The 25,082-nt window shown below is 41.4% G+C and overlaps 2 protein-coding genes across 7 annotated transcripts in view; one reads left to right on the plus strand and one right to left on the minus strand.

The window, feature by feature from the left end:
* SRPX (sushi repeat containing protein X-linked) overlaps positions 1–4,494 on the plus strand; it is a 70,416-nt gene extending 65,922 nt beyond the window's left edge. For both annotated transcript variants that reach the window (XM_006133935.4, XM_006133936.4), the window contains 2 exons: positions 1,399–1,520; positions 3,980–4,494. In XM_006133935.4, coding sequence (XP_006133997.2) covers positions 1,399–1,520; positions 3,980–4,160 — 303 coding nt within the window. In that variant the 3' untranslated portion in view covers positions 4,161–4,494. The remainder of the gene's footprint in view (positions 1–1,398; positions 1,521–3,979) is intronic.
* Positions 4,495–16,303: 11,809 nt separating this feature from the next.
* Positions 16,304–25,082, minus strand: part of SYTL5 (synaptotagmin like 5) — a 150,549-nt gene continuing 141,770 nt past the window's right edge. For all 5 annotated transcript variants that reach the window (XM_075913248.1, XM_014578968.2, XM_075913249.1 and 2 more), the window contains 2 exons: positions 23,897–24,105; positions 16,304–22,228 (listed from right to left, as the gene is read on the minus strand). In XM_075913248.1, the coding sequence (XP_075769363.1) occupies positions 22,086–22,228; positions 23,897–24,105 (352 nt within the window). In that variant the 3' untranslated portion in view covers positions 16,304–22,085. The remainder of the gene's footprint in view (positions 22,229–23,896; positions 24,106–25,082) is intronic.

The following is a 25,082-nucleotide window of genomic DNA, read 5'->3' on the forward strand; positions in this document are numbered from 1 at the left end:
GGAGTTCTGCCAATTTATAATGCTGAGATCTGGCCCAAGTGCTGCTAGTTTTATAGTAAAAATGAATGCAAGACTCTGAAATAGCATCATTTTCAACATTGCTCTAAACTGGGTCACTCTTACTCACGGGCAGAGTAGAGTTCCCTGGGATCCATGGACCAAACATTGGCCTTCACATGGATCTACTTTAACCCTATCCTGTCTTCCCAAGAGAAATGAATGTGCTCATAACCAGCAAATACCTACGTCTCCATCCAATTCTTACCAAACTCCTGAAGGATTTTAAGGGAAATTCCAGTCATTGTTGGTGAGGTTTGTGTTGGCTGTCTGCAGAAGTAACTAATACACTAGTAATCAAAGGAGTGCTGAATCCAGCATAGTCATCAGCAAAACAATATAGTCTCAACATAGCCTTGTTTCTAGGGCGTGCAGAAGGAGCCCCAAATTATTTAAAATAAAGTCTGTAATTGTGTTTTTCTCAAGGTAAACTAAGATCAGTCTTTACAGAAGAGAAACATGTTTGTGGTGTTTGCTTCAAAGACATGGAATGATAACAGGCTCAGTTATTCCCATTGAAATTAATAGCCCTGGGGTGCCAGATTGCAAATCCCTCCCTAACTGTGCCTCGGTTTACCTAACTGTAAATGTTATTCAGGCCACTAACAGAGTTTGTGACATGCGCTAAGGATGGACAAGAAGAGAGTGACATTGCTTGCCAGCTGGGAATGGAGTCATAACTGCATGATTGATGGCCGTACAGACTGTACATTTACTGCCTGGCACCACTGGCCCAAATTTCAGCAGTGATAATTGTGTTGCTTGCAAATCTGGACTTCTGCTCTAACTCTGATTTCCCCCCATTTATTCCAGAAGCCAGCTGTGTGATGTCAGAAAACCATTTAATCATGTTTCAATATTTTATATTTAAAACAAGAGTGGCTTATCTAGCTAATACAACCAAACTCTCAATTCTTAGGTGACCTTTTTACCCGGTTAAATTTACGTGATGCAATCTTTTTTTCCCCACTGCTCTTTGTGATCCTCAGACAATTTGGCATAAGAGAACACTTTTCTATAGCAGGCTCACATTTCACATTCTTTGTTTGGGTGCCAGAGTAAAGAGCTGGCACAATTTTTAATAGATTGGCATCTTTTCAGTTCGTTTTTTTAATAAACTAAGTATCCATTAATAACAGAACTGCCACCTTCACAACTCCAGAAAACATTCTTAAATTCTCACTGCTGACTTCTAAAATAACAGCTATTTAAGAGAAACGAGGATTTTGAACTCTCGGTAGAACATCACATTATTATGCATTTAATGATTTAACGTAAACAACTGTTCCAATAAAGATCAGTCATGATGTATATTCCTGGTTTTTCTCTTGACTCCTTCAGCCAGAGCAATGTGGTTTAGACCTCCGACATGTTACAGTGATCGAATTGGTTGGTGTCTTTCCAGCACAGATAGGAAGAATAGGAGTAAAGTTGTTGCCTCCAGCACTTGCTTTACAACTCAGGTAAAATGAAAAGTCTCATTGTCATTCAGTTACACCTCAGCCCTTGTGGATGGAATATATTCCTTTTTGTTTCTTGGATCCTTTTTCTAGCAGAATGTTGTTTATCCAAATTTAACAGAGGCCATAAAATGTATTTGTGTGAAAAGGATCTAACAATACACATCATTGACCTACTTCCAAAAATGAATTTTATATAGACTGGGTAGTACTGAATAATATCTTGAGGTAGGGGGGTTACTATCGGGGGGGGGGGGGGTAACTACTTGTAGTACAGCTAAGTTTCAGAGTTCATTTGGACTTGTGATCCAGCTACAGGTTCAACCACTCTAGTCCAGCAACATCCAGGGTCTGGCAGGATTATAGTGAGCCAGATGTCCACATATAGACATCTGGTGTGGCCAAACTTTGAGACCACGGGAACCAGTGGTTATAGCCACCAGTCCTGGCTCTCAGGTGTTCTGTGCTGTTATTTAGCTCTAATATACCCCTAAATGTCTTCTAAGAGCCCAGTAAGCAGTGGGAGTGTTGGTAATATTGCTAGACAATGTTGACCTCCTGTGGTCTGGTAAATTCTCTGGTTTGTCACCATCAAGTCCTGAAAGTGCTGGTCTAGAGAGGTTCAACCTGTCCTACAAATTCATTGTAAGCTGGTCTTCGCTCTCTGTAGAAGGAATGTCAACAAAATGCACAGATGAACTAGCACTTCAAAATGCTTCCTATTGAAACATGCTGTGAATATTTGACTCTCTCTGTGTTCTCTGTTTTGTTGCTGCTTGTGAAAAATAGGTGGTCAGAGCAGTGAGAGAGACTCTTCTCATCACTTTCTCCTGCTAAAGGAGTCCTGACAGAAGCAGTCATGTCAGTGGTGTGACACTAGTCCTGTTCAATGACTACAGCCTAGAATGTACACTCTGCAGAGCAAACAGTCTCTCTGGCTTATAGTTTGCACTGTTCCTGGCCCAGAGACGGAGGCCTTGCAGTGCTCCTTCCTGTCCACGTAATAGCAGTTTGATTTCACAAATGACATTTAAAACTAAGGTGTGTAGAGAGTTGCACTGGAGCATCTGTGATAGTTTGCTCCTCTCTTCCCCTCCAGCCCTAGTTATGTCTGCTTGTCTTGCAGGCAGTTGGGGTCTTTATTAAAGGCTGAAATGAGAAACTCCTGTGTCGGTGCCCAGTGTGTGTAGTGCTGCTGAACGATGCAACCAGCCTGGGAGCGGTTTGCCTTTGAAGTCCCGTTTGTAAGAATGCCACAGGCAGGGGCAGTTCAAATGGGAAACCACAGTGGCCTCGCCTGGCCTGTTTGTGGCATTCAGCAGTTACAGAGGTGCCTGGGCTGCTTTAACTGCAGTTAGGCTGGACTGGGAGTGGGTGAGATTTTTCCCTTTCAGTGGTTGCTGTGGGGGAGGGCAAGCAGAGCGGCAACTGTACATGATGTGTTACACTCACTGCTCAGTCATGCCAGATTGGGCATCATCTCTTTCAAGTCCACTGGCAAACCTTCTAGGGAGCAGATTCTTAGGGAACAGCTACAGTGCGTGCTCCTTTTGGCAGCGTGCGGAGTACATAAGGGCTGTGTCTAGACTGGCAAGTTTTTCCGCAAAAGCAACTGCTTTTGCAGAAAAACTTGCCAGCTGTCTACACTGGCCACTTGAATTTCTGCAAGAGCACTGACGATCTCATGTAAGAAATCAGTGCTTCTTGCGGAAATACTATGCTGCTCCCCTTCGGGCAAAAGTCCTTTTGCACAAAAGGGCCAGTGTAGACAGCTCAGATTTGTTTTGCGCAAAAAATCCCTGATCGTGAAAATGGCGACTGGGACTTTTTTGCGCAAAAGCGCGTCTAGTTTGGCCACGGACGCTTTTCTGCAAAAAGTGCTTTTGCGGAAATGTGTCCGTGCCAATCTAGATGCTCTTTTCCGCAAATGCTTTTAACGGAAAACGTTTCTGTTAAAAACATTTGTGGAAAATCATGCCAGTCTAGACGTAGCCACACAGCATCACTCCTTTTCCCAAGCTCGGGTATAAATAGAAGTGTATAAATAGAAGGCCAGGCACTGCTGATGCAAGTAAAGACACTGCTGTGCCCTATGGGTGCATCCCTACCTGGCTCTCCACTTGCCCAGCGGTTATTCCTGGCTTACAGTGAAACAGTTTGCAGCTGCCTTACCTTTCTTTAATATAGTGACACAGCCTGCAGTACCTGTAAGTCCCTAAGTGTCACCTGCCCGTGTGCTCTAAGAGGAAGACTATAGTGCATGCTAGAATCTGTATTGCCTGCAGACCTCATCTCCAAAAGCAGCACAGCTGTGGTGCACACTTTGAAACTCTGTCCCCGATAACTTGGCCACTCCCACTCTCCTTTTCATCCAAATCCATGCTGCTTTCCAGCATATTACACAGTCACAGGGCTGTATGGTAATGATGATGTTCAAAATGAGATTTCTTGATTTTTTTCAGGTTGTTGCTACGCATCCCACATTATAATTTCAATGTAGTGGTGATGGACAAGCACGGCATGGACAAAGAGCGTTACCTCTTCCCAGCTACTGCTGCCCAGCTCTTTGCGCTCATTGACTCCTTCCCCTTAAGAAAAGAAGAGATGAAATTGCAAGCAGAAACTGGCCAATTGTGTACCTGATTTAGAGTTATGGGGTTTCCTTTGTTCATGAATTGTACGATCATCCCTAATTCCCCCTAGAGCTACACAATGCATGGCTTTTTAAAATCATTGATGTACAGATTTTTGTGTATTTTTGAGACTGTTTTATTGTGTAGCTTCTCTGTATATGTCGTCTGCATGGTGCTTTTTGGTATTTTCAGCCATCTTTACAGAAATTTGTACTACTCCCCTGTGGAAAACCTTGTACAGCTGTTAAAGAACTTAGTCACGGCTCTAGCAGTTATTTTGGATGTTTCATGCAATGAAGTTTCTTTCTTACTCTTCATTAATAAAATATTATTTTGCAAATTCAGTTTTGACTAAAATTCCTTTTATGGGCAAAGGTGGATTTCAAAAACTAGGGAGTCCAGCCAAATCAAAAGCCCGGATCCAAATACAGAGGGCAGTGTTGAAAATTTTGTTCCAGACTTTGAAACACTGGTCAAAATTCAGAATCCCTCAACACAACTAGTTATCTTCTGCTCCAGTTGTACAATGCAGCTCTGAATTGTAGTGTTCTTTATCTCAGATGCTTTGCAGAGATTAATACCATTACAATAACAAACAGTGGTTGACATGCAGGTAGGTGCACAGGCAATGCTGAACAGATCTTTTTTTCATAGAATTTAAGAGTGGAAGGCTGTTGCAGATGGCAAGAGCTGCAGAAGAGAAAAGGTGGCACCTACACAATCAGGCTATGTCTACACTGGCGGGTTCTTGTGCAAGAACACATCCACACTGCCATGTGCTTTTGTGCAAGAACATCCATGGCAGTTTGGACACTCTCTTGCACAAGAAAGCTCTGATGGCCATTTTAGCCGCAGGGCTTTCTTGTGCAAGAAACCCCTGTCCACATTGCCTTCTTGCGCAAGAGCAGGCAGACAGTGTGGACGCTCTGCAGAAGAACAGCCGTTCTTGCGCAAGAACCCACCAGTGTAGACATAGCCCCAGAGATCTGAATAGGGAGACATAGAAGGGGTTGAAAGAGAGTAGAAAGTCACCTGCTAAAGTAGAAATCTTGCTGTAAGGTTTGTAAAATCAAGAGCAATTCTAACTGGAATGAGAAATGAACAGGAAAGCCCTGGGTTTTGGGAGAAAGGAAGGGCAATGTTTTTGCATTTCGTGCTGTATGAGTAAATGGAAAAATGTTTTCTCCCCATAGATGTATTCTGCTATTCCTTCACCTTGGAGACAGACCAAGCTTTCATTTGGTGACAGGATCTTCAGATCGCCCACTCTGTATAACTTCACACACACTCATACAGTTGGTGCCAAAGCTGTGAAAACACTGAACTACATATTATCAATTTAGGAATTAAGCCATTCAACACTATTCTTTCCTTAGGAGGATTGGAAGTGTTTGAAAGGTTTCTACTTTGTAATTGGTGCCCTACAAGCCTGCTAGTCATATGCAAGAATAGTCACTCCGCTGGAAGCAAAGTGAGCGACACAAGAATTTCTATACACAAGTTAACTGTGAAACTGCAGGAATACTAGTACGTGCCCTAGGGGTAGTTGACGATGCCTGAATGTCCCTTTTTATATAATTTTCTAGGCTACATCTACATTGGCAAGATTTTGCGCAAATACTTTTAATGCAAGAGAGCGTATACACTGGCATGTGCTTTTGCGCAAAAGCATCCATGCCAGTGTAGACGCTCCCTTGCGCAAGAAAGCTCTGGTGGTCATTTTAGCCATCGGGCTTTCTTGCGCAAAAAATTCATGTTGCCTCTCTACACTGGCCTCTTGCACACGAAGGCTTATTCCTGAGGGGAGCATCAAAGTTCTTGCGCAAGAAGCCCTGATTTCACACTTCAGAACGTCACTGTTCTTGTGCAAGAACTCCCCACCAGTGTAGACAGGCAGCATGGTTTTGCGCAAAAGTGGCTGGTTTTGCGCAAAATCATGCCAATGTAGACACAGCCCTACAGTCTGAGGGCTAATTGCCACCTCATAGTCTTATGTGCTAATAGCTGTAGTGGGTGGTGGAGATGTAGATGAGGGATATGAATGGTTAACCAGTAAGCCTCACCCTTAATAGGTGAGGCTTACCAGTTCTGGTTAACCAATGGGGCTGGAGGTGGTTGACTGTTTAACCAATTAACTGGGATTTTACATATCTGAAGTAGATCCTCTTGTTTTATACGCTTCTGTTACATGTACGTTGATTCGGCTTTGCCTTTCCAGAAGGCTCCTGCAACTGAGAGAACATAAAGGGCAATTAGCCCATCTGTACCTAGCCTTTACAAGAAAATGTGTAAATTATCCTACAGCATCAGTGGGCCAATTTCTTCTTTTTCTGCTGCTGCTCAGCAAAGGACAGCACCCAAATTTCAAATACACTTTGAATTACAAGCTGCCGCAGCTCACTTTTGAAGTACATACAGCTGCTATTCATGCCAGTAATTCTCAAAAGTGACATCACTGGACCATTAAAAGGAAATTAATTGAAGTGGTTAAAAATGTAGTTGTGCTCCTGATTGAAGCGCAGAAGTGTAGTTCCATGAGGGCCATGTATGCCCCTCTTGTGCATGATGAAAGCAGCTGCTCTATCTGATTACATGGAGGTAAAGAACAATTACGACCAAATATTTGACATTTGGTATTGTGCTTTCTAATGCAAATGTGTGGGGGAGTTGGACCTTTTGTGCTCACTTTTTTCATCCTCTCTAGCCCCTCTGTTCTGCTGTTAAATAGCTCTTCTCCGTTCTGACTATAAATGGGGCCAGAAGACAATGGTTTTGTCTGTGTCTTGAATTGCATCCTCTCTCTGGAGAGAGAGTTGGAGGCCATCCTGAATGGGGGAAGCGGTGCGGTCACTAGACCAAGGCTCTGAAGACACCGGGTAAAGTCACTAGACTGAGGGGGAGGCCCTGAGTCTAGATGCAAAGACAATTATTTGTATGTGAGAGAATTCCCTGTGGTGCTGTCCCTTAGGAACAGGCACGTACATGCCCTTCAGATGTAGAAGACAGAAATCCCAGGGAACAATTTGTGTAAATATATACTAGATCTGGCAATTTCTATATGGAAGTTGAATCTGCTCATTTACTTATCAAGAAACATGATGCTGGATTATGAACTCACTTATGTAAATGTACATCAGGCATGCTTCCAATTAAGTTAATGGCATTAAAGCATTGAAAATGGCATGAGAAGCTAGCTCTCAAGGTATAACATTCCCTTGACCTCTCCGGCTCTCATTGGGGTGACAAAGAATTTAGGAAAAGCGACGAGGAGTCCTGTGGCACCTTATAGACTAACTGAAGTGTAGGAGCATAAGCTTTCGTGGGCAAAGACCCACTTCGTCAGATGCATGTAGTGGAAATTTCCAGAGGCAGGAATAAATATGCAGGCCAGCATCAGGCTGGAGATGACCAGGTGGATCCAATCAAGGAGGATGAGGCCCACTTCTAGCAGCTGATCTGGAGGTGTGAATTCCAAGAGAGCAGAAGCTGCTTTTGTAGTTAGCGAGCCATTCACAGTCTTTGTTTAATCTAGAGTTGATTGTGTCAAACTTAAAGATGAACTGTAGCTCAGCAGTTTCTCTTTGAAGTCTGGTCCTGAAGTTTTTTTGCTGCAGGATGGCTACTTTTAGATCTGCAATTGTGTGTCCAGGAAGATTGAAGTGTTCCCCTACAGGTTTTTGTATGTTGCCATTCCTAATATCAGATTTGTGTCCATTGATTCTTTTACGTAGGGACTGTCCTGTTTGGCCGATGTATATAGCAGTGGGGCATTGTTGGCACATGATGGCATATATTACGTTGGTGGATGTGCAGGAGAATGTACCAGTGACAGTATGGCTGATCTGGTTAGGTCCTGTGATGGTGTTGCTGGTGTATATATGTGGGCAGAGTTGGCACCGAGGTTTGTTGCAAGGATTGGTTCCTGAGTTCGAGTTATTATGGTGCAGTGTGTAGTTGCTGGTGAGAATATGCTTCAGGTTGGCGGGTTGTCTGTGGGCAAGGACCGGCCTACCTCCGAAGGCCTGTGAAAGCGAGGGATCATTGTCCAGGATGGGTTGTAGATCACTAATGATGCGTTGGAGAGGTTTTAGCTGGGGACTGTAGGTGATGGCCAGTGGTGTTCTGTTGGTTTCTTTCTTGGGCTTGTCCCGTAGCAGGAGGCTTCTGGGTACACGTCTGGCTCTGTCGATCTGTCTCCTCACTTCCTCGTGTGGGTATCGCAGTTTACAGAATGCTTGTTGAAGATCTTGTAGGTGTAGGTCTCTGTCTGAGGGGTTGGAGCATATGCGGTTGTACCTCAGTGCTTGGCTGTAAACAATGGATCGTGTGGTGTGTCCGGGATGGAAACTGGAGGCATGCAGGTAAGTATAGCGGTCGGTAGGTTTTCGGTATAGGGTGGTATTGATATGACCGTCACTTATTTGTATCGTGGTGTCCAGGAAATGGACCTCCCGTGTAGATTGGTCCATGCTGAGGTTGATGGTGGGGTGGAAGCTGTTGAAATCATGGTGAAATTCTTCCAGAGTCTCCTTCCCATGGGTCCAGATGATGAAGATGTCATCGATGTAGCGTGGGTAGAGAAGGGGTGTAAGTGGACAAGAGCTGAGGAAGCGTTGTTCCAGGTCAGCCATAAAAATGTTGGCGTATTGTGGGGCCATGCGGGTGCCCATAGCAGTGCCACTGGTCTGGAGGTATATGTTGTCACCAAATCTGAAATAGTTGTGTGTGAGGATAAATTCACAGAGTTCAGCCACCAGTTGTGCTGTGGCATCATCAGGGATACTGTTCCTGACAGCTTGTACTCCATCTGCATGTGGGATGTTTGTGTAGAGAGCCTCTACATCCATGGTGGCTAGGATGGTGTTTTCTGGAAGATCACCTATGCATTGTAGTTTTCTCAGGAAATCCGTAGTGTCACGAAGGTAACGGAGTGCTGGTGGCGTAGGGTCTGAGTAGAGAGTCCACATAGCCAGACAGTCCTTCAGTGAGAGTGCCAATGCCCGAGATGATGGGGCGTCCGGGATTTCCAGGTTTGTGGATCTTGGGTAATAGACAGAACAACCCTGCTCGGGGCTTTAAAGGTGTGTTGATTTGTTCCTGTGTTTGTTTAGGGAGTGTCCTGAGCAGATGGTGCAGTTTCTTAGTATATTCCTTAGTGGGATCTGAGGAAAGTGACCTGTAGAATTTGGTATTGGAGAGTTGTCTGGCAGCCTCCTTTAGGTAGTCAGGCCTGTTCATGATGACAACAGAACCTCCTTTGTCAGCCTCTTTGATTATAATGTCAGAGTTGTTCCGGAGGCTGTGGATGGCATTGCGTACTGCACGACTGAGGTTACCAGGCAAGCGATGCTGTTTTTCCACAATTTCGGCCTGTGCACGTTGACGGAAGCATTCTATGTAAAGGTCCAGACTGCCATTTCGGCCCTCAGGAGGAGTCCATGTGGAGTTCTTCTTCTTGTGCTGTTGGTGGGAAGGTATCTGTGTGTTAGTGCATTGTTCAGTGTCGTGTTGGAAGTATTCCTTGAGACGGAGACGGCGAAAGTAGGCTTCCAGATCACCGCAGAACTGAATCATGTTAGTGGGGTGGCGGGGCAAAAAGAGAGTCCCCGAGATAGAACAGATTCTTCTGCCGAGCTGAGTGTGTAGTTGGAGAGATTGACGATATTTCTGGGTGAGTTAGGGGTACCATTGTTGTGGCCCCATGTGGCAGGTAGGATTTTAGACAGCTTACAGTCCTTTTTCCTCTGTAGAGAAGTGAAGTGTGTAATGTAGATCTCCTGTCTTATTTTAGTAAAGTCCACTTGTGCAGAAGGTTGGTGTTTTATGAGAGACTCCAGATTGGAGAGCTCTTTTTTGATGTTTTCCTGTTTGCTGTACAGGATGTTGATCAGGTGGTTCCTCAGTTTTTTGGATAGTATATGGCATAATCTCTCACTATAGTCTGTGCAGTATGTAGATAGCAATGGATTTTTCACCTTCAGTCCATTTGGTATAATGTCCATCCGTTTGCATTTGGAGAGAAAGATGATATCTGTTTGTACTTGTGCAAGAATTTAGGAATACACTATACATGTGTTTTAAAATGATTTCACTCTACATCTGAGAGTACATGTAGCTCCCATATGGGTTTTTTTGTTTTTAATTATCCTTTGGTTTTTGTGGTCATGAATTTAGGTAGAGGTAGATTCAATTGCATATTGCACATCCTTGGGAGATCTGTTCCAGTACTCAAGGCTTACATTAATCGACACTGTTTCGGCTCCAGCAGAAATAACACTGTGCAATGGTTCCAAGCATTAGAGAAACCTACAAAATGGGTATTTAGTAAGACAGTTCATAAGTACCAGGAACAGAAAATTCCTCCCTGCAGGAACAGCATTGGCTTGTGTCTTTTCTCTGATACATTTCCCTTAGATGTGCAAGTAATAGGTTTGGAATAAAAAGGAATGCCTACTTCAACAAAAACTCTTTTAAAACATGGATACGTGATAAAGGATACAGATTGTTTCCAGAAGCAGGACCCACAGAGATTTCTCATCTTTTACTGAGAGGGTTTGTTTCATACAACAAACTCTAGCACATAACAAGGGCTTCTACACCAACACTGCACCGAATGAGAAACTAATTCCTCTTGCAAACACTAGCATATTAAAGCAAAGCCAAATGTTTTAAGCCAGGAAGGCAGTTCACTTTCTCAAGAAATTGTGATGGAAATAGCGGCTATCATTGGTTATGTTAGACAGCATTTTTTCTTAAGCATAAACCAATTCTGTGGCATAATTTTCCCACACACAGTGGGAACCTAACTAGCTGTTTATAAGAGAAACCTTACTATTCTCTCTCTCTCTCTCTCTCTCAAGTACTTGAAGTCTAAAGGGAAAAAGGAAATATCTGTGTCCTTATTGTTGAAGTTTGCTCCTCCCTCTGCCCCCCGAGGTTAGTTTTTATATTAAAATACAAATAGCTTGTTGCTCTAATGTCAGACAACTCACTGATAACATCAGTCTGCAGATTTATTATAGCTCAGTACCTTGATGAGAAAGTGTCAAATTATACAGCAAACAAATGAAAATGGAGTAAACATTTCAAGAGAGGCAAGGTGCAGCATTCTACCCCTCCCTAGTACTAACACATACCATTTTTACATATGCGCACTCTAATGAAGATAAACCAGTGTTTCGTAAACTGTGTTCAGTAGCGTGCCACAGAGAACAGAGTTCAAAATGGCTGCCCTTAAAGGGGCAGGAAACTCTTTTTTTTTGCTCAGTAACTTCCTCCGACCACTTTCTCTCTCTCTCCTTAACAAAAAATCCTTGGTGTTCCTTGGTCTTAAAAAGTTTAAGAAACACTGAGAAAAACACTAAATTCTGAGAGTTGACCACCTTATTTAGTTTCAACACCGTATCATTTCTAGGCTCCGATCCTTACCTCAGTCTTTTGTTTCCTAGCTTGGCAGGTGTTTTCAGCATTTCAGATATGACTCAAGGATTAACTCCTTCCATCAGCATAGTCCCTATAGGCCACTTTGGCTGGAACAGGAAGCATCAACCATGGCAAAGTTGGTGCCTTGCTCCCTGAAGAGGGAGTGGGACTGTCACATTCTGGAGTGCAATTCAGACCAGTGAGAGGTTGTGTCATCACTTGTATTATAATCCTGAGTGCTGTAAAATGCTGTAGTTATTCATAGCTTCCTGCTTGGGAGAGCAAGACAGCAGTCAGCATATATTACATTTTCTGAACATTGGACAGTTCTGATTCAACCTCTTTCGATTCAACACCCTGCCAGCTGACAGACACACTCTAGTCTTCGCCAGTCTTAGTTTATGGGGAGCAGATGATTCTAATGCACCACAAGTCCTAAACTTTCCCAAATCTGTGTGCTCTGCATAAGAATATAACATAAGAAGTCAGCCCCAAAGGTTCATCTTCAAAGGTCCATCCGTATCTTGTCTTCTAACAGTGGCCGATGCTAGGTGCCCCAGAGGCAATGAACAGAACAGGGAATCATCAAGTGATCTTTCCCCTTTCACGTATTCCCAGCTTCTGGCAAACAGGTTAGGGACACTATCCCTGCTCATCCTAGCTAATAGTCATTGATGGACCTATCCTCCATGAATTTATCTAGGTTTTTTTTGAACCCTATTATAGTCTTGCACTTCACAACATCCACTGGATAGGAGTTTTTCAGGTTGGCCGTGTGTTATGTGAAGAAATATTTTAACTTCTTGGTTTTAAACATGCTACCTATTAATTTCATTTTGTGACCCCCCCCTAGTTCTTGTGTCATGGGAAGAAGTAAATAATTCTTCCTTATTCACTTTCTCCACAACAGATGTGATTTTAGAGACCTCTATCATATCCTCCCTTAGTCGTCTCTTTTCCTAGCTGAAAAGTCCCTGTCTTATTAATCTTTCATCACATGGCAGCCATTCCATAGTCCTCATCATTTTTGTTGTCCTTTTCTGAACTTTTTTGAGATGAGATGACCAGATCTGCATGCAGTATTCAATATGTGGGCATACTATGCATTTATATACAGGCAATAAGATCTTCTCCGTCTTATTTTCTATCCTTTTCTTAATGGTTCCTAATACTCTGGGTTTTTTTGCTGTTGCACAATGAGAGGATGTTTTCAGAGAACTATCTACAATGACTCTAGGATTTCTCTTGAGTGATGACAGCTAATTTAGTCCCCAACATTTTATACGTATAGTTGCGATTATGTTTTCCGATATGCATTACTTTGCATTCATCTGCCATTTTGTTGCCCAGTCACCCAGTTTTGTGAGATACTTTAGAAGTCCTTCACAGTCTGCTTTGGACTTAACTATCTTGAGCAATTTTGTAGCATCTGCTAATTATGCCACCTCACTGTTTACCCCTTTCTCTAGATCATTTTATAAATAGGTTGAATAGGATGGGTTCCAGTATGGACCCTTGGGGGACACCACTGGTTAACACTCTCCACTCTGAAAACTTACCATTTATTCCTACCCTTTGTTTCCTGTATTTTAACCAGTTATCAATCCGTAAGAGGACCTCGCTGCTTATCCATGACAACTTACTCTTTTTAGGAGCCTTTGGTGAGGGACCCTGTCAAAGGATTTCTGGAAATCGAAGTACGCTATAACCACTGAACACCCTTTGTCCACATGTGCCTGTTGGCACTCACAAAGAATCCCAGTAGATTAGTGAGACATGATTTCCTTTTACAAAAAACATGTTGACTTTCTCCCCACAAATTATATTCATTTATGTGTCTGACAATTCTGTTGGTTTCAACCAATTTGCCCGGAACTGAAGTTAGACTTACCAGTCTGTAATTGTCAGGACCATCTCTAGAGCCCCTTTTAAAAATTGGTGTCACATTAACTATCTTACAGAAGCTGATTTAAAGGATAGGTTACAAACCACAGTTAGTAATTCCGCAATTTCACATTTTGAGTTTTTTCAGAACTCTTGAGTAAATGCCGTCTGGTCCTGGTGGTCCTCAGCCATGAAGACGAATGCAAAGAATTCATTAGTTTCTCCACACCAAACTTATCATCCTAGGGTGCTCCTTTAGCATATCAATTGACCAACTCAGGGCTACAATGCTTAGCTCTCCACGCAACATTCAGAGGAATAAGATCCATTTGCTACTTGACAGAGATAAAACTTAACAGCTTGCCGCATCAACTGGCGTTAACATTTACTTTAATTCAAACACAGTGCTGTTGGTACAGATTCATAGTAAAAAAGTTTATTAACAGAAGCAGGCAGGATTTTAAGAAAGTTCGATTATAAGACAAAGTTAGAAATGCAAATAAAAGTGAAAACTTCACCTAGCAAGGGACAAGCTTTGTTCAAGATGGCTCTTCTCATCCTTATAATCTTCCGGCAAGATGGTGGCTGACTCCACACTCCATTGGGCAGGATCTCCCTCAGAAGCCCTAAATAGCTGGTTCTTTTGTCTTCTTAGGTGAAAAGGAGAACTCTGGGTTCTCTGCCTCTTTCATTTACAGTCCAGTGCACTTCTGAAATGGATTCATGTGAAGCATACTCCTCTAAGTAAAGTTTAGTGAAGCAGTGAGAAAGGCATGATGGACTTTGATGATAAAAATTTCCTGCTCTCTCTTACTCTGCTGGTGTTTGATAAAATGCAAACAGTTCTGCTTCCTGCAGTCTCCCACCTCCCTTGTTAGTGTGATGGTTCTCTTTGCTGCTTATCTATAAGTTGAGGTCAACACATGCAGCTTTGTTAAACAAGTCTCTCCTAAACAACTCCCCCTGACCTGCCTGCTTTGAACACACTTTAGTCATACTTCCAGCACACAACTCTTAATGCACTTCATATATGTACATCATATGAGAGTGTTATGTCATACTGTCTAGACAGATTATTACAACAATTTACAGGACATAGACACAGGGATTACAGACAGTCCTAGGGTTCTGTGTCATTTTGGAAGGGGCACATTAGCAGCAAGGCTGCATGGCTTCAAAGAAGAACGGGAGGCGATTTTTAAGTCTGCATAAGGCATGTCTGTGTTGTTTCGGGTTAATCCCTAAGCACTGGGTTTCTCATCCATATCACACAAGAAAACTGGTACAAGCAGTGATGTAACTGGAGATTATTTTGATATGTAGCTTGTTGCCACTCACTGGTGCTACAGCCCCCAAAGTTTACAAACAGGAAGGCCCATGGCACTGAAAGGAGTAAGTGGATAAAAAGAACTCCCACTCTAAAACCCAACAAGCAGCCAATTATATCTAAATAAAACTAAGCAGTAATACACAAACATAGAGGAATACCAGAGAGAAGCAGGAGCTCCAGGAAGGACAGCTGGCATTTGTACTGAGCACAAAGTGCATACCATACAGATTAGTAAATCACAAGAGCACTTGGGTGGAACTTTTTTTTAAATGGGTTCAGGTCAGTCCATATGTATTGGGATTTACCCAGAGAAACTGGGGTCAAGTGTATCAGGTGAGAGAAAAGGGGAGGAAGTTATGAATAGGAATTTGCAGGCCGGCTATCAACCCGTCAGGTTACATTTGCAGAAGCTGTGGGAGCCAGAGAGGAGCTGGAAAAGGGTTCACAAAGCTCCCCTCTGCCACACTTGCAGCAAGATTGTTTTAAATTTGTGGACAACTTGGGAAGTGCCGAGCCAGTCGTGTACACTAGTTAGATAGGAATTGTGGGAAAAAGGAGAAGCAGAGGCTTTTTGTAGTATTGAGCGACCTGCTGGGGTGAGAAATAGGTAAGTCGTGCCAACATCTATGAAGTTGACAGACTCAGTCAGAGGTGTAGACTGCTGTGCTAGCTCAGAACCAGGTGAGCAAGGCAGGCCCAGAATCTCTCATCAGAAGATGAAACTTTATCAGGGGTGGGAATTCTCTGTCTTGACTTGTTTTTTGGTCAGTCAGATCAGAAGAACAAACCTCACTAACCTAGCCAGTTAAAGCTAACTGGACCAAGTAAGAGAGCAATCTAGAAGATGAGACCAGGACATTCACCTGGGCAAGCCAGAGTGATACTGATAAAGCCAGGTTGGTACAATTTCATTACTCCACATCTGTTGTATGACATGAATGAAAGTGTGAATGAACCTGAAACAGAGCAGTGTTGCTTATACAGACAAGTAATGCTTAGTAAGAACACAAAGCTGTAAGGTTAACCCTTTGAATACAACTGGATTTCTAGGTGGATGACACCTTCACATTGGATGTATTTAGAAAGGACCGGGTGCTTGTTATAATGTAACAGGTAGAAGAGGGTCCTTATAGAGGCCTTGGGCCAAGACTTTTTGTGATGGATAGTGAAGAATAATGTATTCCTGGCTCAAACCAGCACTAGTAAACGTTCCTTTCACAAACATTAAATCTACTCATAACAAAAAAAAAAAATCTAAAAATTAACAAAAAAAGGAACAGTTAAGGGAGGGAGAAAAAATGACACACATGGCAGGAAGGAGAAGAGAAAAGAAGAGAAAAGTACACACGAGAAGTACAGTGAAATTACACCTATCAGGTCATAGATCATAGCATACATTTAGTATTACTAGCTGCATGTAGATCAAATCCCTTGTTCATCACTGTCAGAAAAAGGCAACAGCATGTTCACTGTAAGGGGATTGATGTAACGCATTTCAGCGGAGACAGGAACAAATACCATGTTTAATTAGTTTAATTGTAGGAGAAATAACATTGTGCTTTACAATAACTACAAATGGGTTCACCATCAACCTTCTTCCACAATCCACAAGTCTGAATGTACAGTACACAGGAAAGGACAAGAGCATGTTAGGCACAAACATTTTGGCTAAATTTTGGCAGCGCTTATAATGCGATGTTGCTAAATGCTAACAGTGTTCATTTCCACTCTAATTGTACCCAATGGAGAACAAGCAACAGAGCCCAAATAGGAAAGAATTCAGAATAAAAGGACACAGGGTATTCTCTAACTGTTGCAACAAAGACTAATTTTGTTGTTAAACCCCAAAAATAAGTAAAAGAGGATCTCATACATGCCATTTAAAACAGTCTAAAGCTAAAAAGCATCAAGTTCTTCAGAAGTCTAGAGGCATGCACTGGCGCATAATTCATGGTCACAAATGAGAACTACTGTAATAGCTAATCAAAATCTCGACAGGATGGGAAATCTCAAAAACGAACCAAAAGCCACTTGTTCACAAGTTCAGGTTCATGTATTAGCATTAGTATACACTATGTAGCTCCACATACATTATGACCACCACATTAGACAGAACCCTTCATCTATCAATCACTAGGCAGGGAACCCATTGGGCACAGTGTTTGGAATCTGCTAACATGGTCCAGAGCATCTCATGGACAATTAAGAAAGAATACATTATTACTAGTCACAGCTTGCCATACGCCACTGGAATTGTTCAGATTCAACCCCTTCCCACAGCCTGTATCCCAGACGTCCTACATTTTGCTCTCAGCATCTCTCAATATGTTTTGCTTTTAAAAACCTAAGGCGTAAGGGTTTCCAATGCATTACTATCATTCTGCATGCAGGTCAATGCTAAGAAAGAATCATTTGATTGGTGGTGGTTGTTGGGTTGAGTGTTAGTGTTGTGCTATTGCTGCAAAGAGCTAAAAACCAGTATTCCAGGCTGGAACGTAAAACTTCATCTGTCTTTTACACTGAGGAAGAGAAGTAGGGCTAGTATGAAAGTGGGCCCGTGACAGCTCAGGGTCCTTACCATGTGAAGCCAGCATTTAGAGGCAGCAATGAATTTAAGAATATGACTTATCAGTCATGATCCTTAGTAGAGGACTGACAGAGGTCTAGAGGGAGGGATGCATTGGGGAGGGAGAACTATGGGAAGATTCAGGTGCAATCTTCACTGTAGCATGTGAGCTGAAAGACACTGTGATACTATGACTTTGAACCCCCTTTTTAATGGTGGATGTGATCCAGAATTAAAAGGAAGAGAAGATGGAATCAGGGAGGGAACATGGTTTTTAATTGTCTGCATACTATATTGCAGTTCTTTTCAATGAGTGATGTAGGATATTCAAAGCTTACTTCACTATTGTACTTTTGTAAACTTCTTCCAGAACGTTACACAGAAGCATGGCAAATGACACAGGCTAACCAAGCAGGGAAATACAGAATGTAAGACTATACATATGTAAATCTTTAACACTTGTGTTTCAGGGTACCTTTGTGTCTCCTTAGTGTAATCTTTATCGAAGGGGATACGATGCGATAGGATTCTAATTTAATCAATGCACCATGATAAACAGCTCTTACTACCCAAAGCCTGCCTCTCAGGTTTGCCAGCAAAAGCCCCTCAAAAAGGGTGGCATCAAATCACTTTGCTGAGATGCCAACTGAGGAAGTGATGTTGGAACCTCTTGCGATGGGATCACAGAAAAGAAATGACAGCAAAAGTCTCAAAGGAGGATGGAATGACACCCTCTAAGTTTTTGCAACATCTCTTCCATGGTCCATCAGCTATGCAAAGAAAAGGCGTGTGTTGATCAAATGTCCAGTCTAATTAAAGAAAAGATGCCTGGGCAATGGGCAAAGACAAGGCAGTGTAAGGAACTGTTTGTTGCTCTGGCTCAAAATTTTACAGGGATATTTGTATTTTATTGTGTTTTATTAAAATATTTGTAACGTTGTGCTTTTTTTAAAATAAGTCAAACCCATTGACTATTGGGGAAGAGTAATGTAGAGAATGAAGCTTTGTAGTTAAATTGTTAGAAAAATACATATTTTAATACACTGCATTGTGCTTGACTCATTTTTAAAAATCAATACTGTTTAAAATAGATTCTTGCTCTCAAATAGCAATACAAAACTTTGTGATAGAAGAGTTTAGAACTATCAACTGTGCCAGGTCTTGTTATTCAGAACTAGAATGTATAAATCAAGGTTATATTTAAGAGTAATTCGATTAAGATTTCTGCAGAAATCTTGAGTAATTATTCATGTAGTTTCAGTGCCACAAATCTATTCATAAGGGAGGCTTTAACCTGGTCTCTTATTGACCATTTTAGTGTTCAGTCTGGTGATCACAGAACATAATAGCTTGGAATTATAAACAATTAATCAAATGTCTGGAAAACAAAACTCCAGATGTACAATCAGTTCTCTCATGCTTTTCCCCATCCCATTCATCATTTATATAAAGGAGAGACAGAACAGGTACATAAAGGGTATTATTAATGTGTCAATGTTTTCCACACACCAAATGCTTTCTACAAATGTACTAATGACACTTCTCCAGATCAAAGTTTTCTGTGTTGCTGTTGGGATTTACAGCATTGTTTTTTACTGAGCATTAATTCAGTTAGAGCCATGTGTGACAGGCCTACATTAAAATAAAACAAAAAATAAACTGTATTAAGCTGTGGACATTATTACTGCACTGGCCAGATCCAATCCAAAGAAACAAACAACAGCCTCCTAAATGAAATACTTCTCACTTGGAATGTAGGATCTTATTCCACATACTTAATATAACCTACAGATAATGGATGGAGCCTTTTTATTATCTGACTCATATTACACAAGCTTATAGGGTCAGAGTGAAATCTTGGATTAGTCAGTGGCAAAATCCCCACTGTCTTGAAGAAGGTCAGAATTTTACCCTCAATCATTTTCTTTAGTTTAATAGCTGTTACCCTTTTTAAAATTTGGCCAAACAACAAATTTAGCAAATGAAAACAGAGCTTGAGCCTCCATGTCAGTATAATGTAACCACTCCGAAAATAAACATCTGTTTGTGATGTAACCCCTTAGGGAAATCCAGACTTTGAGTCCGTTAAAGAGAAGGGGTAGGTTAGGCCCCAAATGTAGGGTATTTTTGGGAGAGAGAACTGTTGAAGAATTTTAAAGAATTATTGTGAAACAAAAGAAACATTTAATAAAAGATTGTATCAGGGCATACTTTAAATTATAAATTCATTGTGGCTTTTGTGAATAAAAGTACCCCCTCCTCTGAAAATGCATTAGAACAGGAGAGTAAAATTGACTAGAAACAGATTACTCTCCTTTTACTGCCCTGAGTGAAACTCCAAAACCAAACAAATGTAAACAGACACACAGAATAAAGAAATTGAAGCCAAGATTTTCTAAAGCAACTACTGATCTTGGGTACCCAACTGGAGCTACTATAAGGGGGTATGATTATTAGAGGAGATGAGTTAAGCACTTCTTAAAAATCATAGCCCTTTAAATGATCTCAGATTAGGCAACTAAAATCACTCGCCACTTTTCAAAATCGTGTCTTAAATTTTTAGAAATCTGTTTTTCTGTTTCATCAATTTCAGATACAAAACTAAAGTTGATGTTATTTAGCTATTAATATTTCAGGTTATTAAAACTTGGAGCTTCAGCTATTGTTGGATTGTGAATGACAGGATTTTTACCTCTTAATTAAGAATTATTTTGTTAGCACTTCTTTAAAAAAAGCTTTAGGTTCTGAATTCTGATAGTATGAGAAACGAAGAACAGAGAGAGAAGGACTTATATATGCAGTGGAGACGACAGGGTTTTTTATTGGCTGTTGGTTTTTTTTTGTGGTTGCTAAATATTTTTCACAGTGATACTGTCTTACTCCCAAAAGTAAATTAAGGATGAGAGCAGATGTAAATGCATTTACAGCTGATGACAGGGAGCAAGTTTTAATTATGGACCATTCAGATGAAATTTAATTTACTCAATTTATTGCTGTCTCTGAAGTTTGTATAAGGTGCCCATAACTATAGCATATAAGTGCTGAATTTAGTGAATCACATAAATCTGAAAATACCATATTTGGTAAGGATCAACTGTTCTGCCTTTCTATAGTTCTGCTGTTGTACAGTCCATCAGCATATATAGAAAACACTGCTCTATCTGTACTGGGGATGTAACCAATTAACAAGGAAGCAGCTTACCAGGGGATGCTTACCAGTAACTGGTTAACCAGCAGTGTGGCCAGGCTGGAGAAGCTCCCTATCCAATGTAGGCAGGGAGGAGAGAGGACTGCTCTAGTCCAGCCGGACCCACCATGCCATGCTGGGCTAGAGCAGCCCCCTGCCTTCAGGATCTCAGTTAAGCGGTTAACCAGTTAAATGTAATGTTTAACCGGTTAACTGATTGAGCAGGATTTTACATCCCTAGCTTGTAAACATGGGAGTCTAGTTCTTAGCAAGCAGAAAATTTAAGATTGATGGTGTGTGCAATTCCCTTGTGTACTGAAAGCAAGACAGATCTCATTACACAAAGCAGTCCTTAGGAAACCAAATTAATAAAGAACAACTATACCATCTAACAAGGAGCAACTGAAATGGTAAGACATTTTATATTAAAATGCATTAGTAATATAAGTGCAAAGACTCATATCGTTCCAGAAGCAAAATACCACTCCTAATCATATCATGATTAGTAATTAATAAATCAGCAAGATATGCTTGAACAGGATTCCAACCCATTTAGAAAACTTCCCCATTTAAACCCCAGTTCAGCAAAGCAGTTAACCATACACTTAATTACATCATTTCCCTATACGCTTTGCGGAATTAGGGCCTTAGTCATTAAACCTAAAACTGCACGTGTAGGAAAACACTATCATCTCATGAGTTATGGCACTTGTTTGAACTTCTCTCCGCCTCTGTACAATGATATCTGAATTATTAAATGAGTTATAAACAAAAGTTAAAAGGCAGCCATAAGTGATGGCACTTAGTTCTGGAAGCTGCTTAGCAATGTCTAATAATCTGTTTTCATAAGAGACTCTTTGATATGGGGAAACCATAGCTTGAATGGAGCACTGAAATATACCTTGCACACATCAACACAGAGTATGGCATTCCTGTTATTTTGTAGCAGCACATCTGTCACCTATTTCTAAATACCCAAATGGCTGCTGTTTTTCTTGTAGTGATGCTTGTTGCAAAGCTTGCTATAATGAAACAGTTCAAATTACTGAACATATAAGGGAAGGGATGTTGTTAATTATTCATTCAGACTGCTTGGAATCTAGTGGTTTTGTAATCTCATTTTGAATTCCAAACTTGCTTCAAATTAGTGTATACCATAAATAATCATTAGTCATCAAATGACTAATGCATTTGCTTGCTCCATATTCTTCATGGATGTTTACATTATTAGACCATATTTCTGTCCCGAGACAAACAAACAAAGCCTGATTTTGTATTCTATATTCAGGTAGCTTTCTCACTGACTTCAGTAAGAGTTTCACTAGTATAAGGAACATCGGCTTAAGAACACAGATGCAGGAAAGTGCACAATGCATTATAATCCAACTCAGAAGCCTCAAAATCCAAGGCAAAGAGGAGTCTTTCTTCCCCACTTACACATGTGGAAAGTTACAACGGACTGAATTCCACTAATGCCAGGTGTCCTTGTGGTACCCCACAAGAGTTAAGAGTCACATCAGTTTATCCTTATGCAAGCCATTTGCTCTCAGAGTCTGCGTTTTCCCATGCTAGATCTCAGCATTAATATACCTTCTACAGAGGCGCCAGGATTGTCAATCATCTTTTGCCAGAGGTGCTGTTCTTCCCCATGAGAGTCCATCCAATCCACTTCCTTCCCGTTACTTAAACCTTGCAAATGCAAAAAATATGGAGAGTTTTGGCATGTTAGTGAGATGTAACTCAATATGGCTCCTTATCTGTTTCAAGAAGGTATATGCAGGATTGTTGTACTCCTGTCACTTTCAAGACATTGGAGAGACAAGGTGGACAAGATCATATCTTTTACAGGGCCAACTTCTGTTGGTGAAAGAGAGAGAAGCTTTTGCGCTTACACAGAGCTTTTCTTAAGGTCTAGGAAAGGAAACAAGGGTGTCACAGATAATTACTTATGCTAAACTATCTGTTCAATCTTTGGTTTAGTTGTGACACTATAGGTACCTCTCCCAGACCTGAGGATAATCTCTGTACAGCTCCAAAGCTTGCCAGTGTCTCACTTACAGAAGTTGGTCCAATAAAAGATATTACCTCCCCCCACCTTGTTTCTCTCAAGAGGATACAGAAAGACAACACTCTCCTTCACTGCACTACTGTGTGCAAGACACACTATAAAGCATGTGCCTTACAAAAATTGTGGATTATTTTCTGGGGAGGAGAGATTTTACTTATCTATCAAAGAAGAAAACCTGGCAGATTATAAAAGGAAAATAACAACAAAGAAACCAGAAGAATTTCAAAAGTAAATGAACTAAGTTTTTAAAATTATCTAAAAAATAATGATGTAATAAAAAGGGTGATGTGCCAGCCTGGATTTGGCTGGGGTTTAGCTGTAAATCCAGTATCCTCCCATTGTGATTTTAAAAAATGAAACTATATAAGTTTAAAAAACAAAAAGCAATGTATTTATCTGATAACCTAAAAGGCATTGGAATGTCACCAAGGAGCTAGAACAGGGCTACTCAACACGTGACCCATGGGCCACATGCGGCCCATGGCCCATCTGTTTGCGGCCCGTGATGCAGTTTGGGTACACACAGCCCGTGGGTGGGAGCCAAAACAAAAAAAGTAGTCATTGATATGCGTTTTAGTAGTTAAATTCCTGGACTGTCATTACTCATTAAAAGTGCTGTCATATGTGTGGAAATCAGGTAAATATTGCATTTTATTAATATCAGCAGAACTGACTTAAATGGGGCCTGTGTGTTGTGTAGTTTTGCTGTAATCTTTGTACTCACGCCCGTCAATGTGAAAGAAGCTTATGAATATATATTTGCATGTATAGGAAACCACGCTTAAGTTGCGGCCCTCGGCATGTGCTGTGAGTATCACTGTGGCCCCTGGAACTTCCAAAGTTGAGTAGCCCTGACCTAGAGACTAAATTCCTCTTGGTAGTCACAAAATACATGGGCAGAAACCAGCAACATTTCCCAACGTGGTTCTATCCTACAACCACTATCCACCAATGTGAGGAGGAATGGATGATTCACTCTCCACAGCAGCTCATTCATCATCCAGAAGGGTTACTGTTGAGTAAAATGAAATTCTCATATCTCAGATGGTAAGATGTGTTTTCCTAGTTCTTCCAGTCTTGGTTGACTTCAGAAGCATAGTTATAAGTGGGTAGCAAACTCATGTCTCTCACTTGCTATCATAAGGAAGTAAATTGCCTTTTGGCTTTTAAGCCACCCCTTTTTTCTTTCAAATACCACCTCTGTGCCCTTCATTCACAAAATTCACATACTGTACATGGCTATGAGACATGTGCTGAACAAAATAATGATTCCCAAATGGGGCCCTTACCGCTTCCAGTGCTCAAACGGACACCTCCCAGAAAGATGTTGCTGGAGAGTGACTCCTTGTCCCAGACTGTCAATTCTAGGCAGACGCTGTGTAGATCTGCAAGGTTCAGGCCGCTGAAAGTGAAGGTGTGATTCCAGTGGGGATTCACACTCTTCTTTATTACAGGAGTTTTATGTTTTGTTGCTTTGCTGTTATCTGGGAGCAGATACCTGAGGGAGACAGAAAGAAAGACGAAGAGAGGAAAATAAACAGGTAGATGGGAGTTCAGGTCAGTCATCCTTATCATTTGTATTACAGCATCACCTAGAAGTCCAACCAAAATCACAGAGGGCCCCATTGAGTTTTGAATTAAGTACAAAGATATAGTAAGAACTGTCCATTCCCTGATGAGCTTTTCCTCTAAATAGACAAAACAGAGCAAAAATAGGAGAAAGGAAGTCATATCATCCCCACAGATGGAAACCCAAGACACAGAGAAATTCCAACTGCAAATCAGCAAAGAACCCATTGAAGTCAAGCTAAGCATGCCAAAAAGCGGTGTTGAAGTGAGATCAAGTAAGTTGTCCAGGTTGTCCGGGTCTAAGACAGGAATTGAATCAGCTTTCCTGTATCTCAGGTTCAGATGCTGCCTTTAACCACACAACTCTACATTTCAATGGGACTCCTCATGGAAAACAATACCTTTCCATGTGAGTAAGCATTTCAGATTCATGGTGAGAAGCAACACTATTATGTGATAACACATTTAATTGATCTTGGGCAAAAATAAGTGGGTGAGAGAGAAGGAATTTAGCAGCTGGTCAGTGAGATGGTATCATCCCCTCTGCATTGACATAACTTTATGTTAAGGATGTTAAGTAGCGTGTATTTCACTAATTGAATAGTTTATGCATTTTTGCATTGACTATTCGATTAGTCAATAGTGGCATTTCAAAGGGGCAGCGCCACCCTATGTCATTCCAAGGGGCAGCACCACACTGAGCCCGGGATCAGCTGGAGACTCCTCAATTGAGCCCAAGCTCTGTGGCACTGCCCCTTTGAAACACCGTGGTGGCATTTCAAGGGGGCAGCGCCACATGGAGCCTGGGGTCAGCTGGGGACTCTAGATGATCCCGGGCTCTGTGTGACGCTGCCGTTTTGAAGTACCCTCCTTTTTCTCCCCATTTACTGCCTCTGTCTGATAGCA

This window comes from Pelodiscus sinensis, chromosome 1 (genome assembly GCF_049634645.1).
Source record: "Pelodiscus sinensis isolate JC-2024 chromosome 1, ASM4963464v1, whole genome shotgun sequence".
Taxonomy (NCBI): domain Eukaryota; kingdom Metazoa; phylum Chordata; order Testudines; family Trionychidae; genus Pelodiscus; species Pelodiscus sinensis.